Source organism: Mytilus edulis, chromosome 11 (assembly GCF_963676685.1).
Source record: "Mytilus edulis chromosome 11, xbMytEdul2.2, whole genome shotgun sequence".
Classification (NCBI taxonomy): domain Eukaryota; kingdom Metazoa; phylum Mollusca; class Bivalvia; order Mytilida; family Mytilidae; genus Mytilus; species Mytilus edulis.
Window position 1 is genome coordinate 42,404,995 of NC_092354.1, and position 19,343 is coordinate 42,424,337.

The following is a 19,343-nucleotide window of genomic DNA, read 5'->3' on the forward strand; positions in this document are numbered from 1 at the left end:
ATCCTAGTACATTAAGATTGGAGTAGAATACATCTGTTGCCCGTAAGGTTCAGACTAACAACATAAGGGTTGACATGATATAGTGGTACTATAGACAAACAACAGAGGCCTAGAATATCAAAGAAACAACCACCAAAGACTTTTGTAATCAAATAGTAAAATTTCAATGTTATTTTTAATCACAGTATATATTTCAACAGCAGTATCATATTGATTTCTTTTAATGAGTATTAATGAATCAACTGCAAATCTGGCATCTACTTCCTTTAAAGAATTGGATTTCAAAGATTAATTGATGCTTATTCTATTCTATAATCCAAATCTTATAAGTAATTCTAAATTTATTATCATGATTGCATCACATTGCAAATGAGAATAAGTTTAACAACACCATAACATAATGCTATCACAAATAAATTTGAAGTCATATAACATGTATAAAAACATATTCATCATACATGGTTTATCATCTGAAAATGCTGAAACTAAGCTTGATTGAAGTTTGTCCAAATTTGTAATCCAAATCTCAAATTTATTATCTTGATTCTAACGCATTGAAAATAAATTTATTTTTCGCAACACATGTGTTTCTATCCTCCAAACATGTAGAAACTTTTTAGACATCTTCACAATGCAGCTGCCAAGATTCAATACAATTTCACAAGTACTCAAAACATTGTATATAAAATCCTAAATAGTTTCTTTGATCACATTCTGAATACACCAAATCTAGTCTTTTCTTGTGGAGCATTTAATGAGGCAGATATACTAAGTCCTAATACTGTTCTGGTATCGGCTGGGTCAATAACTCCATCATCCCATAACCTGTTAACAAATAAAAATACAATCTTTTACTGGATCGAATATTCACTGAATATACAATATAATTGCATTGTTGGAAAATATAAAAGTTATTGGTACGAGCTTTAGAAACTGGATGAAAAGTGAGGCTCGCACACAGGGGCTGCTCTGGCTCCCAAAAAGTTTGAGCCAGAAAAATCGCCAGCTTCTATATTTTGTTGCCAGTTTTGAAAACTTGGAGCAAGATTTAGAACCATCATCCCATAACCTATTAACGAGTAAAAATACAATTTTGTACTATAGTGAATATGTATTGAATAAATATTCCATATATATAAATAAGAAAATATGGTATGAGTGCAAAAGAGACAGCTCTCTATTCAAGTCACAATGTGAAAAAAGCAATTATAGGTCAAAGTACAGCCTTCAAAACAGACCCTTGGCTCACACCAGATAGTAAGCTAAACAGGGCCCTAAAATGACTAGTGTTAAACAACAAGAAAATCAACAGCCTAATCTATAAGAAAAACAAAAAATAAGAAAGAAATGTTCAATCTCGGGAATATATAAAATTTATTTGTACAGGCTTTAGAAACAGAAACAGGATGATAAAAGAAGATTGCCAAGCTTTTCTCTGCTTGTTATTGATTATATGACGTCTTACAGATTATATTAGGGTTTAATAAAACATTTGCAACCTTGATTGATATTGATATCATCACAGATGGCTGATACAGCAAGATTGTCATTGATTGTAATACAGGATTCACTTATATTAACTACATAGTATATAATAAATAATAAACACTGAACTCAAAATAATGATTGGTGTACCCAAATGAAAATTAAATATTTCCGTAAACATTTTTTTTTCAGTATTTAGCTAGATGGAAATCTACAATTAAATTAAGGTAGCTAAACTAGAACTTTAAAGTAAAATGGATGACCTACCTAGCACTAGAAAAATATGGATGACCTTCCAATTCATATTTCTTTATCACAGGAGCTTTTAATGCCTCTTCTTCTTCAGCTGTCCACTGCAATTGTAATTGAACTAATACTGTAAATTCAGATATTATCACATGGTTTTTATTAATGTAAAAAATGCCACTACTCGAGTATTGCAATTTAGATAAGAACTCACATTAATATGATATCAAATACATAAATCTGTATGTAGCTTTTCATCATTTCGAAATAATTTTAACCATATTTTTATTAATTCTTCAAAAATTATAAAAATAAATGCACCTAATAATTTCTGAATTTACAGTTAGAGTGCTACTAAGGAAAACATATGTGAATTATCCCCTGGTAAAAGGCAGCAAGAACTGTATAAGGGTCAGCTCTTAAACATGTTAAACCCTAAACTGTTTAGAATCAAATTTTTAATTTTGTGAGTTTGTCTTTCTATAAAATTTGAGATACTCTGAATTCCTCTTGATTTGTTTGATACCAACTTTTATGGATATCCTGGGTCAAGGTTAACCCCAAATTTTAATATTCAACAAAGCTCAAATGTTCTAATGACTTATTATGCAATTTGAAGCAAAAACGCAAAGTCAAATACATGACATATACATTAAAGTACATTTTTCCCTAAAACAATGAAATTTTGTATCCACGAAAATAAAGTAGTCCATGTATAAAAGTTGTATGAGGTAAACCATACCTCTTTTCCTTCTCTAAGTCTTTGTTCTCTGGTTATCTGTGCTAAAACATTGGCAGCTTGTTCTCCTCCCATTACAGATATTCTGGAGTTTGGCCACATATAAAGGAAACGTGGACTGAAATTTAAAGAACAGAAATAACTAATCAACAAACAGAATATTTGAATCTCATGTTTCTTGCTATATAATTATACAATTGGTAGATCTTAATTATCATGACTGATGAGGCTACAGTAGAATACAAAATGAATTTTAGAAGTTGTTGTGTGCATTTATTATTGCGATTTTTTTCATTTGAGACTAAAATGTGATTTTAATTTTTGCAATAGTGATGAAAATCCTGTATAATTCATTAAAAATTTGTAAGGGTTCCGCGGAACCCAGTGTCTCGCCTACTTTTGCTGTTAATCGCAGACTCAACAAAATGAGGAAAAACATCAATAAAAATTTCCCTCTCGATACTGTCTTTTGATTGAAAGAAGCTTCCAAGTTTGGTAAAATATCCAGGATAGTTTATGAATCTAATAAATGTTGTATAAACTTTGACTGCAGACTGTATGTAATGTTAACTGGAAGAAAAACTAAGTCCATTGATAAGTAAAATACGGAAAAAGTGAATTTTTTTTTTACAAAATTTACTTCTGAATAATATTTTATGATCAAAAACAAACTTCTGTCTAAATTTGGTAGAAATCCAGGATAGTTTAAGAACATTATAAAAATTTTAAAAACTTAAACCACAGAGTGAATGTTTTGTTTCTGGCAAAAAAACTAAGTCCATTTATAAGTAAAATACGGAAAAGTGGAAATTTATTTTTACAAAATTTTCTTCTTGATACTATCTTATGATTATAAACAAGCTTCTGTCCAAGTTTGGTACAAATCAAGGATAGTTTATGAAAGTTATTAAAATTTTAAAAACTTTAACCACAGAGTGAATGTAATTTTTCCTCACAGAAAAACTAAGTCCATTTATAAGTAAAATACGGAAAAGTGGAAATTTATTTTTACAAAATATTCTTCTTGATACTATCTTATGATCATAAACAAGCTTCTGTCCAAGTTTGGTACAAATCAAGGATAGTTTATGAAAGTTATTAAAATTTTTAAAACTTTAACCACAGAGTGAATGTAATGTTTCCTCGCATTTATAAGTAAAATACGGAAAAAATGGAATTTTATTTTTACAAAATTTACTTCTGGACACTTTCTTATGATCATAAACAAGCTTCTGTCCAAGTTTGGTAGAAATTCAGTATAGTTTAAGAAAGTTATTAAAATTTCAAAAACTTTAACCACAGAGTGAATATTTGTGGACGCCACCGACGACGCTGACGACGACGGAATGTAGGATCGCTTAGTCTCGCTTTTTCGACTAAAGTCGAAGGCTCGACAAAAACCCCATTAAAATGCTCACTGCCGCCAGTGGATAACTTTAAAAGTGTAAAAATATGCAAGTGTTCAGAAAACAGGAAGTTGTTGAGGGATGAATCTGAAAACACATCACGAGGTAAAGCTGAAACCAAATTTCAGAAATCCTTGAATTGCAGTTCCTGAGAAAAATGTGACAAAAAATTTCAACTTGGCTATCTTGTGTAAAATGATACAAGTGTTCCATAAATAGGAAGTTGTCGAGTGATGAATCTGAAAACGCATCACAGAGTATAGCTGACTTATATATATAAATTTTGAAACCAAATTTCAGAAATCCTTGTATTGTAGTTCCTCAGAAAATGTGACGAAAATTTTCAACTTGGTTATCATGTGTAAAATGATACAAGTATTCTGTTAACAGAAAGTTATTGAGTGATTAATCTGAAAACACACAACACAGTATGGCTGACTTATATAAACCCTGAAACCAAATTTCAGAAATCCTTGTATTGTAGTTCCTGAGAAAAATGCGACGAAAGTATTCATGGGACGGACAGACTAACGGATGGATGGATGGACAGACAGAGGTTAAACAGTATACTACCCCCCTTTTTTAAAGCGGGGGTATATTTAAAGCAGGGTATAATTATTGTGATTATAAACCTGCTTCATTTTTCGCAACAATAAAAAACATTGCAATATATTCTGAATTTAGTTCAATTTACAGTATTTGAATTTCAGATTTCTTGCTATATATAATCATACAATTGTTAGGTTGGAATATTATCTTCACATTAAGCACTAAAATCTAAGATGATAATAAAAAAAAATTTGACCAAAAGTCCAGGGAATATTATTAAAATTAAATTTTGTAACTAAACATTTCAGTAAACTGTGGATTAAGTATTATTCTTGAGACTATTTTTGTGGATTTTGTGGAACGAGATGAACCTATATTTAAATTGTTCAACGAATTACAAATTTCTTATAGGCGTGTGTGTAAAACCTTAGTTAGTGCTAATATAAACACAATCTGCGTTTAATCCATGAAAAATAAATATACCTATATGATCTGCCACACATTCCGTAATTACCAGCACCATAGGACCCGCCTATGATGACTGTAAATTTAGGAACTTTGGCACATGCAACAGCAGTCACCATCTTAGCCCCATGTTTTGCTATACCTCCAGCTTCTGCCTCTCTCCCTACCATAAAACCTACAAAAATAATACAATAAACCAGGTGCTCTGCAGGGCGCAGCTTTATACAACCGCAGAGGTCGAACCCTGAACAGTTGGGGCAAGTGTGGACAAAACATTCAATGCGTGATACAGCTCTGAATTTGGATTGTGATAAAATTTTTGACATTACATGGTTTTTTTTACACAAAACAAATGTCAAGATTTTACAAATCAATTAAAGATTTCTTCTTCAAACTTTTTAAATCTAAAATTAAATAGTTGACACAGCATAGGTTTCTGACACAGAATGAATGTGGTCTAATGAACTTAAAAGTTTTTTTTTTGCCTTTGAGCAATTCACTATGCTGTTGAATATTAATCCTCTCAAAAAAATGTTTGAAGAAATTTTCTTTTTATTTATGAAATCTGAAATGAGAAAAATTTAAACCCCCCCCCCCTTTTTTTCACATCCCCGCTTCCCTTTTTCCAAAACTGATATTAATTCAAATTTCTAATGGAGTTTGCAACAATAACTACTCTTTTAAATACATCATAAAATATTAAAATGTAAAATAAAGTGTTTGTTATCACTGAATGGTAAAGATTGGTTGGTAGTAAAAGTGAATATACATTGTTTATTGTATAAAACAATAAAAAAAACTTCATCAGCAACATTTTATATTGGCAAATTTCCAATGAAGTTATTTACATAAAGTTATTGGCAAATAAAAATAGAAAATGACATCATAGTCATGTCTGGCAAATGTCCAACATACATTATCTAAAAACATTTTAGATAAGATAAGGAAAAAAAGCTTCATCAGCAACATTTTATATTGGCAAATTTCCAATGAAGTTATTTACATAAAGTTATTGGCAATTAAAATAGAAAATGATATCATAGTCATGTCTGGCAAATTTCCAACATATATTATCAACTACTATTCTATACAAAGAAAGATAACTCCAATTGAAAATTAATTGCTATTGCACAATATTGTGCAATTAGATATTTCTTGCTATTGTGCAATACTGTGCAATTGAAAATTTCTTGCTATTGCACAATACTTGATATGGAATCCTGATTTGGACCAACTTGAAAACTGGGCCCATAATCAAAAATCAAAGTACATATTTAGATAAAGCATATCAAATAAGCCCAAGAATTTAATTTTTGTTAAAATCAAACTTAGTTTAATTTTGGACCCTTTGGACCTTAATGTAGACCAATTTGAAAACTGGACCAAAAATTAAGAATCTACATACACAGTTAGATTTGGCATATCAAAGAACCCCAATTATTCAATTTTTGATGAAAACAAACAAAGTTTAATTTTGGACCCCAATTTGGACTAACTTGAAAACTAGGCCAATAATTAAAAATCTAAGTACATTTTTAGATTCAACATATCAAAGAACCCCAAGGATTTAATTTTTGTTAAAATCAAACTAAGTTTAATTTTGGACCCTTTGGACCTTAATGTAGACCAGTTTGAAAACGGGACCAAAAATTAAGAATCTACATACATAGTTAGATTCAGCATATCAAAGAACCCCAATTATTCAATTTTTGATGAAATCACACAAAGTTCAATTTTGGACCCTTTGGGCCCCTTATTCCTAAACTGTTAGGACCAAAACTCCCAAAATCAAACCTAACCTTCCTTTTATGGTCATAAACCTTGTGTTTAAATTTCATAGATTTCTATTTACTTATACTAAAGTTATGGTGCAAAAACCAAGAATAATGCTTATTTGGGCCCTTTTTTGGCCCTTAATTCCTAAACTGTTGGAACCAAAACTCCCAAAATCAATCCCAACCTTCCTTTTGTGGTCATAAACCTTGTGTCAAAATTTCATAGATTTCTATTCACTTTTACTAAAGTTATAGTGCGAAAACCAAGAAAATGCTTATTTGGGCCCTTTTTGGCCCCTAATTCCTAAAATGATGGGACCAAAACTCCCAAAATCAATCCCAACCTTCCTTTTGTGGTCATAAACCTTGTGTTAAAATTTCATTGATTTCTATTCACTTTTACTAAAGTTAGAGTGCGAAAACTAAAAGTATTAGGACGACGACGACGACGCAGACGACGACGCCAACGTGATAGCAATATACGACCAAAAAATTAAAATTTTTGCGGTCGTATAAAAATTAGGGAAAGCTGTGGTATAATTGGCAGTGAAACAACTTTCCATCAGAGACACAAATAAAGAAAGTTAGCAACGTCATGAATTATCTTTATTCTATGCTTTCAATATCTTGATTGAATGAATGGTATCAGTTTAATTAGATAAAAGTTCCTTTAAAAAATTTTGTATTTGGGGTTTAAGCCTTTGTTGGCAAATGTTCTATGCATTTGGCTTCTTACACTTTTAGTCACAAGTCATTTCTGACAAGTTTTGTTCGAAAAGCAAATGTCTTGTGCAATGAAAAATCCTTATCAGACTGCTTCAAATTACTATTCAAATTTTCATTTTAGATTTTTGTCCAAAGAGATTGTAATGATAAAATACATTTTCTTTGATTCTTTATTATCAGGCTGCTTGAATTTCCTGTAAATATACCATTTTTCAGCATATGTAAGACCAAATGCAAAGATTTTATGTTTATGTCATTTCATACCTATACCCTAAAATTGTATTCGCTTACATCTAAGTCATTTGGTTCTTGTGAATAGTTGTCCCATTGGCAATCATACCACATCATCTTATTTGTATCTATGCACCTGTCCATAGTCAATACCTCGTCAGGGTATATCTGTTGTTATATCTTAATGTTTTGGGTTTTGTGGGGTAATTTAGGGAATTTGGTTTAGTCATGTTATATAGTGGCCCTTTTTGTTTAATTAATTCACAGTTGTTCTAGACTCTAGAAATTACTTTATAATATATTGTTTATGTACAAGCCTGTATTGGAGTTGTTGTTGGTGCCGGTCTGTCATGTTTTGTTTTTTTCTTGCATGAATCATGCTACTGGCTTTCATTTTTGATTGTTTCATTTTTTTTTTATATCAGCGCCTTTTAAAGTCTACCACAGGCTTAACGATTTAGCTAATTGTTGACTCACCCGTAATGTTTTGTAAAAATATTAATGGTATATTTCTTTGACAACATAATTCTATAAAATGTGTTCCCTAAAAATAGAAAACAAGACACTAAATATCTATGACATATTTATCAAACAATACTATAACAACACTAGAAAATACAGCATGATTGTGTGAAAAAATATGTGTACTGAAGTATAACAAGTTAACAAGGTAAAAATTTAATAAATATCCAAATTGACTTTCAAGATTATATTTGCATTGATTCTAAGAAAGATGCTTTGCATCAATCTGATGAATTAAACTCTTTTCGACTTATTTTTAGTCTATTCTCATGTTGTGCTGTGACACCACTGTCCAAGGTTAGGGAGGGAAAGCAGGCCTGTAAACTTGTTTAACCCTACATCATATCCAGCTTGTGTCTTTCAAAGTAAGGAGCCTGTATTTCAGTGGTTGGTGTTCGTTACTGTTTATCACATCTCTTTTTTGCAATCCATGTTAAAATAAATCAGGCAGTTAGTTTTTGTGTTTTAATTGTTTTACATTTGTTATTTTGGGACCTCTTATAACTTGGTATGAAGTGTGAGTTTTGCCCATTGATGTGGATTTCTAGCTATTTTAAACATTAAATTAATACATGTCAAAACTTTTGCGTTCACAGTATCTATGTTACCTTTAATGCTGATTCAGAAAATAGAACACCATTATTTCCTAAAATGCCCACTGGATATCCCCATAATCTAGCAAATCCTGAAAAGGAAAATGGCAGAATTAATTACTGACAAGTGTAAAACACAATTCTTCTTTCTGTGAGTTAGCACAGTTGTGGGCTATAGTGCAAATCCTGAGTCTTATATAAAGAAATAATGAAGAAAATTTTTTTTTAACTAAAAACAAATTAAAACCTTTTAACAAAAATTTTAACAAATCATTTGATGTGAAAAAGATCTGATCACTCTTATCCTTATTTTTTGTTGAAGATTTTTTATATTATGTTGTTTGTCTTTTCTTTTTTTTCTTAAGATGGTATTGCCAGTTTGTCATTGAACTGTGAGTTGGATTACTTTTTTTTTTTTTATTTTGTCTTTTTACTACTGGTATAAAATACAATAAAGATTTAAGAGAAATCAACCCTTCACAAAATGTGACAACTCGTCTAGTTTTTTATGAACAATTTACAAATTTACAAATTTTGGCATAAACAATAACTGCTGTTATACATCCACAAATGTTATACATATAGATATATTTGACAAACCTGTGACTAGAGTTTCTCCATACATTGTTTTAAATTCGTCAAATCTACTACCATCAACTATTCTGACAATTACCTACAATTACAATATACATGGTGATGAACAAACATTTAAGTCATATGAAACGAGTGACCAGTGAAATATAATGTTATTCCAATTCTTGAACCAATGCATACAAACATCATAAACTTAGTCTTTACAAATTTTTTTGCATAAATTTCGTATAATCTTCATTTTTTTTTCAATCGGTCAGTGTTGTGGTGAAAATATGGCAGGTAAATTAAAGTTCGTGTTTTAAGATCCGAAATTTAACACTTGTCACCTGTTTGTCAACAATCAACAAAAAAGCATGGATATTGAGCAAGTGTTTAACATGTACAATCAGATAATAGTTTCTTTTAAGGACATCCATGCATATTTCGATCACCAGATTTTTACAAGATGGCAGGTGAATTCTGCTCCAATCATAATTGAACAGGCATGCCAGTTTACAAGCTGTAGGTCTATCTGTGTACTCCAGCATCCCCCAGGAATACTGAACACCATGACATAGCAAAGGAAGCTGACAGTTGTATTAATCACAATCAAATTACTAATCATAATTTTTAAGGCATCTGATATTCTATTTCAAGAACATTTCATTAAAATCCAGTTTTCTAGTATTCACAATTTCAATGCAAGTTATTATAAAAAAAAAATTAGGATAGCAGCTTTTTTTTTACATGTTTTTGAAATTCTTCTAAAGTTTATAAAACACTGGCACATAAATGTTTAATAAACTGTCTTGACAAGGAACAAGATTCAATCCTGTTGAAATAAATTTTAAGCTAATCTTAACTCATTACACATACCTCCCGAACATCAAATGTCTTTTTTAAATTAGCTCCCACAATTCCATATAAATCATCTGCAGGGTAAATAGGTTCATCTGGTGTTTCTATGGTAACCTGAAATAATAGCATTGACTAAAGCATAAATGTCTACATGACACAATGGTCAAAATTACTAAAAAACACCAAGAAAGCTAGGTTGTCTAAAATCTAAGTTGGACAGACAGATCCACAGACTGGACAACATAATATCACTTTATTATCTTAGGCGAGACATGAACAATAAATAATGATCAAATACAGTTCTTGGTCCTATCAGCATTTTTGTTATTTTGCTTTTAACCATGTTTATGTTTTCAAAGTGTCAACATTGCCAATTCCCAAAGTACAATCAAATATAAATATGGCTTCTTACACAGTAACACACATTCTTTTGCATTTAGATTTCTTTTTGTTTTCAATAATGCAATAGATTATTTAAGGAATGACTGTAATATTTTTTCTGTCTATGAAGAAATAACATAAAAAAATTGGTGCACACTGAATAACGCGCGTAGCCTATAAATCTATTTCGAATAGACAGAAAAAATATTACAGTCATTTCTTATGATTTAATTCTAAATTACCGTAGAAAACCATGAAAAAATGCTGATGATGTCACGGTCACATGACAAAATTATGTATATGGGCTGATAACAAAATAACGTCAGCCAATCAGAAGAAGCGTTACATCCAAAATTAAATTATTAGGTATTAGTTAAGATAAAACTCTTCATTTGGATATTTCTACCATATAAATGAACAAAAGACCAACATCTATTAATATAAAAAAATAATTTTTCAAGCAAAAACAAATCAACTAAGTATACCAAGAAAAAGCCACCAATTAATACAACAACATTAATGTGTCCAAAGTACTGTAAATTCAGAAATAATGCAAATTTTGTGATTTTAGAGTTAAATGCGATTTAAATGTTTGCGATATTGAGAAATATCCTGTTTAGTTCATATAAAAAAGTTAAATTATTGCGATTATTACCCTGTCACATTTTTGCAATAATAAAATCATTGCAATAATTTCTGAATTTACAGTATATGGATGCCCCACTCACACTATCATTTTCTATCTTCAGTAGATTAAAAATTAGAGTCAAAACTATAATTTTGTTTAAAATTAGAAATATCATAACATAGGGAACATCTGTACTAAGTTTCAAGTTGATTGTACTTCAGCTTTAACAGAAACTAGCTTTACCAAAAACTTTAGCCTGAAGCGGAACAGACGGACAGACAAACAAACATAATGCCCCTAGATGGGGTATAAAAAAACAAAATGTTATCTTACCTTAGGATCTTTACGGTAGTTTATATTTTTTATTATTCTTCTTGCTATATGTAATGCATGTTCATCATCTTGTGCATAATAATCTGTTACTCCAGACTTACTGAAATATATCACATTGGAAATAATAAAAGCTTTATAATCATAATTTTTTATTTTTCTAATATTTTTTATTGACCTCAATCTGATTGAAAACTGACCCTATGTCAATGTTTAGCATACTAAGAAATGAAGGCCCTCCATTCTACTTTCTGTTTTAAAGACCTTTTGGAATCCTCTAATTTTGTTGTAAAGATACATACTTTCAAAAATTTGGAGGCAGACATTTCATTGGCTGATGTAATAATCACAAGAACAGTCAGTAGAACAGAGTGTAATGAGATCCTTGTAAGACAAGCAGTGGCACATGATCTGTATTTCAATCAGATTTCAATTGAATTAGTCTACCTTAATTTCAAATAAATCTTTCTTTTCAGTGACTATCTAGATAGATATAAATCTATGTGTGTATCATTCATAGAGTTAAATTATTATTAAGCCTTTAGGCCTATAAATCTAACTTTTTAATTCAAGGACTTCTTCTTGAGGAATCTAGATTTTATCCAATTTAATTTATAGAATTTCTGTAAATTTTATTTCTAGAAGAAAAATAAAATAATGAAATGCTTTATTTAAATGTTAAATCTTCATAACTCCATACCTACAATGGAGGTCAGCCCCTCCTAATTCTTCAGCTGGTACATCTTCACCTGTGGCAGCTTTTACCTATGTTAATATATAATGTAGAGGCAATTTCAATGGTTAATATATAACTATAAAAATGACTATATGCACTGTAACAAACAATATAAAGAAGATGTAGTATAATTGCCAATGAGACAACTCTCCACAAGAGACCAAATGCCATAGAAATTAACAACTATAGTCTGGTCAATTTAGACCTTCACATTCTTTAAATTGGAATTTAATGTGAGTTTTAATATTGTGAAAACTGAATAAATCTGATTCCCCCAGAATATGTCACATTTTAAATTTTGATAGCATTGTGTTTGCAGCATGTCCTGAAACCCTTATACATAATCTTGACTTAGCATTTATTTTAGGGGAATTGCTTTGTATCATGTAAAGTTTATTGGATTGTTTTATTTATTGTAATAAACAATAGAGAAATTTTTGTTTATCACATAGACTTAAATGGTGATGGCCCATGTGCAAACATGCAGGATGAGAAATTAACAAATAATAATCTCATAGACCTAATAATATTCTCATCAGCCATTGCAGACCCTAGCCCTCTCTCATCTAAGTTTCAAACAACTGCATAACTAAATAATAAGTTCTACCAACCAAGCTGGTGCTATTAAATTTACTGTATTACTAACCAATGGAGGACCAGCCAAAAATATAGTTCCTTTCTTCCGGACAATCACACTTTCGTCAGCCATTGCTGGAACATATGCTCCACCTGCAGTGCAACTTCCTAAAACAACTGCTACCTGAAATTGGAAAAAAAAGAGAATGTGTCCTTAGTACTTAGATGGATGCCCCACTCCCACTATCATTTTCTATGTTCAGTGGACCGTGAAATTGGGGTCAAAACTCTAATTTGGCATTAAAATTAGAAAGATCATATGATATAGCAAACATATGTACTAAGTTTCAAGTTGATTTAACTTTAACTTTATCAAAAAAACTACCTTGACCAAAAACTTTAACCTGAAGCGTGACAGACGAACAGATGAATAGACGGACACACAGGCTTATTTTTCAAGGTTTTATCTTGTTTTTCAAGATAATTTTGTTTCAACCTAATTACATTCATTTCATATTTAACAGATGATGCTTATTTTGTTACTCTAAAATTCTATAACAATTTCAAATTTAAAGAATTTGACAATTTTAATCATCACATAACTATAATATAATTTTACCAACCTGAGGTATACCTTTGGCTGACATATTAGCTTGGTTAAAAAATATTCGACCAAAATGGTCTCTGTTTGGGAAAACATCTGCCTGTCGTGGTAAGTTAGCACCTCCAGAATCAACTGAAATGTAGCATTAAATTAAATGACAACTAATGACTAGGTCTTTTCATTTCAATTATAAAAGGTGCCTGCTCTTTGCTGTCAGATTTATATACTGATATATCCTCATATGCCATTTTAATCACAATTGAAACCAAATTATATTGGTTTAGATCAAAAGATTTTTTACAAGCTTTAAAATTTACAATATAGAGATTGTTACTGTCAAATATCAAAATGTAAATATTCAATTAAAAGACTTGAAAAATATATTGAAGTTAAAATCCAGTTGTCTCCCTCTTCTACTTGCAGAAAATGCATGCTTTGGATGATATAACCTCAAAATGTTCTATTCAATACATCTTTTAGTATGCCCTTTTCACATATCCATCAACATGAAAAATAGTATGTACATTGTTAATCTATCTTAATGAGTAATAAATATATAAAACACATACAACTGACTAATGCAGATTGTGCTATTGTGTTCTACATTAAGGTGGTACCCAACACTTTCATTAAAATTAATTTGGTTCTTTTAATTTTCATAAAATTTTGTCAAAGTAATTACTTTGACCCTTTAACAAAAATATATAAAAATTCAAAAATTTTGAACTAACCGTTTTGTCAGATAAATTACACTGGTTATATAGCAGTTTGACAAATACCAATTTTTATCATTGAGAAGCTTAATATTCCCTATACAACACAACGTAATTAAAATGTTAAGCTGACTTTACAGAGTTATCTACCTGTAGTGTTAGGTACCACCTTAAGGATATATAACAAAAAAAGAAAAATGAAGTATCACTGGTTAAAACATTCAAAACGTGTGTCTAGACCATTTGATTGTTATTGTTTGCAGTTTATATTTTTTTGTACATCTATATTTTAAAAGAATTTGGTGGTTAGAATTGTCTGTTGCACTGTTGGATATATGTTTTGTAAATATATTTTTTCTTGTCTAGCGATTAATGAAATTGAAAACAAAAGCTATGGTGTATCAATCATGAGGGAGCATTTCACCACATACTCAACAAATGTCAATGCATTTGGAACACATTTTTATTACTGTTCTACATCTCAAAGTCACACTGATTTAGATGAACAGTATGCAATATGAAGTTGATACTGTGACTATTGTGTATTGTAAATGCAGAATATAATTCACACTATAACAAAATTACTTATTGCCATACATGCAAACTTCCACCACTATAAGTTCTACTGTCTTTGGTTAAATTCCTTATCTGTCCTTTTTGGTTTATAGTTCTTTTTTTTATTTTCATATATTTTGGCCTCAAGCATCACTAAATAAATATTGATTGTCAAAATGTGCACCTGCTGCCAAAAATTGGTTCCATTCATGTTATTGCAAACACTTTTTATTGACATGATGTATGACGTAATCTTATTAAAACTCTAAAAGTTTGCATAAGCTTCCTTTTATTTTATACAAACCTAAATAAATACAAGGGAGATGATTCTGCATTGCTATTTCTTGTGCCCTTAAATGTTTTGTTACTGTTATTGGATAATATGATCCTCCTTTTACTGTTGGGTCGTTGGCAACAATCATACATTCTACACTGTAAATATACATGATATATATCGATCAAAATTTGTTACACTGTAAATATATATTGATCAAAATTTGTTACACTGTAAAAATATATCGATCAAAATTTGTTACACTGTAAATATATATCGACAAAAATTTGTTACACTGTAAATATATGTAGGACTCAAATCTATGGCGGGTTCCAAATCTATGGTAGATTCCTAATCTATGGTAAATGTGACGTTACAAACGCCAAACAAATCAAATCTATGGCAGATTTTTGTTTTCTCCAAATCTATGGCAGATCTGGGGGAGAGAGATAACGTCACAATTGAATAACGCCATATTACATCTTCGTCACCGCTAACGATGGCGGAACCCATAGATTTAAACACGATTCAAGATAAAGTTATTTTCCTGACAAAAATTTGCTGGTGGTTTAAAGGAAGATGTGACCTAGCTACTATTTCGAAGAGGGACAAGATGTGCTGTACCGGTCAATGCCCGCATTGAATAAGGGCACCACAATTTTCAGTATCGCATATTTTTTAAAAGGAGTTTTGGTAGTAGTCTACGATTGGCAAAGTTTATAAAGTGAAAGATCAAATTACCGGATACAAATTTTATTTAAATCCACATCAAATAAAAAAGATGAATAAACGATATCGCTGAAATAAATATTATTTGAAAATTCAAACTGTTTATTTGTATTTGTTACTTTTCTATTTATTTTTTTATAAAAAGCGGTCTTCTTGTTTGTTAAAAGACTTATTAGTTGGTTTAATAACTGGGTTAAACAGATACAATGCACAGATTAATTTATTTTTTATTTTTTACAGAGCACATCATTTCATCTTGAAGTCTGTATTAAGGTTTATGAATTTATAATTTATGACTTTTTTTAGTTGACCATCATGGAATGTTTATTTCACAAATGTTTATAGACATGTTCCCGTTGTCGTATATTTCCTCTTTCTTAAGACAAGTCATTGGTTGAAAATGTACTGCATTGTTTTCCATTTGCAAAAAAAATGCCATAGATTTGGAAACAATAAAAATCCGCAATAGATTAGGAAACTACAAAACTTACCATAGATTAGGATTGTAAAAAATCTGCCATAGATTTGGGATGGCATGACATTTACCATAGATTAGGAATCTGCCATAGATTTGGAACCCACCATAGATTTGAGTCCTACATATATATCGACCAAAATTTGTTACTGTAAATATATATCGACCAAAATTTGTTACACTGTAAATATATATCGATCAAAATTTGTTACACTGTAAATATATATCGATCAAAATTTGTTACACTGTAAATATATATCGATCAAAATTTGTTACACTGAAAATATATATCGATCAAAATTTGTTACACTGTAAATATATATCGATCAAAATTTTTTTAACAGTACATGTATAATATTAAGCAAGCAAACACATTTGACATGTCATTTCTTTTATAAGTACTATAAACAATGATAAAAGAAAAACACTATACATTTAAACAAGATAGAACCAAAATTTATCATACAAAGGTAATTAGTATTACCCTGAAAACATTTTGTTCTGCCATTTATTTCTTTTAATCTTTTTTTTACTATCAATTGTTTCCTAAATGCAATTCCCCTACAATCTGAACTTCTATCTTGAGTTTATTACTTATTCCACATTGAAATATTTTCATTCATATGAAATACTTTTACTCATTTTAACTCATCAAGAGCTCTGGCACTACATTATTAGTTATATGAAGATGTGAAATGTGGTATAAGCATGATTATTGTCTTAATGGAAGATTCAATTTAATATTTGATCTGTGACATATTTACCCTGATACCCTTCCTATGCCTGTTATGATTCCTCCTGCTGGCACCTCTTCCTTTCCATACAACTGGTATCCTGCTAACTGACTTAATTCTAAAAATGGTGATCTGAAATGAAAACAGCTTCCCATTTACCAGTGTTTATTTTTTTTTCATTTTAACTTTGCAATGATGCTGAGTTTGTTAACCTTTACAATTTGTGTTTCTTTGTAAAATATGTGTTTGTTGTTGTTCTGATTGAGATTGCGACACAGTGATTACTGCTCTACCCCTATTTTGACAATTTTACCTATAATTTCGTTTTTGGTTATGCATCGATGTAAATACAATGGAATTTGATGCGACTGTCATACAAGTGAGAGGTTTAGTGCTGTAAAACCACGTTCAACCCACCATTTTTCTTCTATTGAAAATGCCTGTACAAAGTCAGAAATATGACAGTTGTTGTCCATTTGTTTGATGTGATTTATCATTTGATTTTGCCATTTGATTAGGGATTTCCTGTTTTGAATTTTCCTCAGAGTTCAGTATTTTTGTGATTTTACTTATTGTTAACATCTTAACTTCTGACTATTGGAATTACTGTATGAATAAACATAATAAATGCAGCAAATTATTATTTGATGACTGAAAAATGACACAGACCAATTCCAAACAAAAATAGGAAAACACAATTTGAAAAAAAGGTAAAATGGTAAGATACTAACTCTGGGTCCAAGAGTCCATTGATTCTGTCTCTAGGTAATAACTTTCCTCTTGATAAATGCCGATCAATTGCTTTTGGACCTCCTCCTAAAAGACACAATTAATTTGTTGAAAGCTTTTGCAACATCAATCAATAAACATGAACACGATAAACACAATGAAACATTTTTGTCATGTTATACAATAAAACATGATAGATGTATATGCACTCAATATAATATACCCAGAATACAATATTGAATTAACTATTTAACATGTTTAATAACCCTATCCTCCACCTTATATATACATGATATATATATATAATTAGGCCTCAGTAAAAATTATAAGTCTTTGCATTCCTGATATGAAAAGCCTACATTTAACTGATGATTTTTTTAAGTAAAAGGACTTGATAAATAAACAGAGGTGACTCTGTGTCCTGTTTTAGAGGTAGAAAATATAATCATAAATGGCATGCCTTTTATAAGATATATTTGTATCTCACTTAAAGATAGTTGCAAGAATTCTGCACACATGAAAATAGTTTTTAGCATTACAGATTCTGTATGTCAGTCAGTCCTCATCATGCTCATGAATCATTGTAGAAATTACATAATTCACTTTCCTGTTGCTGCTAGACATGCTAGATGTCAGGACTGTTTTGAAATCTTATAAAATACAGAAAAAATTATGTTTTAAGAGTAAAATTTTAAGCAACCTGAACCCCATCAACACTTAGAATCTTACCCTGTATCACAGTAGAAACTTTAGATTGTAAATCTTTCACCAATGACTGCATGCGGTCATAATTCTCCTGTTAGAATAAAAACAACTTAATGCTTCATGTACTATGATTACCATGACTATATTATTTTAAAACTATCTATAGTATATGAATAAAAACACAATTTCTAAGTTTTACTTTTTATCATTATTACAAAGTAACTTGTACACCACTACTGAAATTACAATCTGTTAACCATGTTAACATGACACACAATATCAATTCTAGTCAAATCAGCACCTGATCAAATTGGCACCGGTACAGTAAAATCGGCACCAAATGTAGTCATTTCAGCACCCATGTAAAATATGACCTTATCTGCTTTCTGTAAATCATATTTAAGTTATAAAATACATCGCTAATACATTATTATTTAAAAATCAATGTTTAAAGTCACCAATATGTGCTAATATCAAAATTTAAAGTGTTTATCAGTCATAACAAGTGTTATTGGGAATTTCGTGTTACCCCAAATAACAACAGTCCGAACATAAACAAGTGCGTGAAGAGGTTTTTCAGTTTTTTTCAATGGATTGTTGTGATTTCAGGTTCAAGACACCATACGCCCCTGTTTATGGATGTCACATACAATGAATATAATGTTAATATATATATGCAAATAAAGTAAAACAGCTTAATATTATAAATATAAAAAAAGAGATCCTAGAAAAATTGAAGCTGCAGTGAACCTTGAACTCTGGAGATTCTCTTTCTGCTTGTGTTCCTATTGGCGAGGAAATTTCAGCATGATAAAGACGTCGTATATAAAGCTTTAACTGCCGTGAGGAGAACGACGATACACTAGGAAAGGCTTTTCTCATCATTTTCTTCTTGGAGGTCGTGTGTTTACATTGCTCAATTTAGTTTCGTATAAATACAAATTATTTTGACAAATTTTGTCGGATTAAAACCATAAGTATAATCTATGACCTTGAAAAAATCAGA

The 19,343-nt window shown here is 30.3% G+C and overlaps 1 protein-coding gene across 4 annotated transcripts; it reads right to left on the reverse strand.

Moving 5' to 3' along the window:
* Nucleotides 1–210: 210 nt before the first annotated feature.
* Nucleotides 211–19,278, reverse strand: LOC139495612 (methylcrotonoyl-CoA carboxylase beta chain, mitochondrial-like). 4 transcript variants are annotated; one of them, XM_071283900.1, is made up of 17 exons: nt 19,088–19,277; nt 18,362–18,428; nt 17,635–17,719; nt 16,934–17,035; nt 14,996–15,123; nt 13,439–13,555; nt 12,890–12,999; nt 12,208–12,272; nt 11,511–11,610; nt 10,187–10,282; nt 9,338–9,410; nt 8,753–8,829; nt 8,100–8,166; nt 4,909–5,065; nt 2,474–2,588; nt 1,753–1,838; nt 211–825 (listed from the first exon to the last, which is right to left on the reverse strand). In XM_071283900.1, the coding sequence occupies exons 1-17, from the start codon at nt 19,220–19,222 to the stop codon at nt 708–710; spliced, it is 1,698 nt and encodes a 565-aa protein (XP_071140001.1). In that variant the 5' UTR covers nt 19,223–19,277; the 3' UTR covers nt 211–707. The 4 variants fall into 4 exon arrangements, with proteins under 4 accessions (XP_071140001.1, XP_071140000.1, XP_071139999.1 ...); XM_071283899.1 differs by having other exon boundaries at nt 12,890–13,003; nt 13,443–13,555; nt 19,088–19,276; XM_071283898.1 differs by lacking the exon at nt 211–825 and adding an exon at nt 865–1,069 and having other exon boundaries at nt 19,088–19,278.
* Nucleotides 19,279–19,343: the final 65 nt, after the last annotated feature.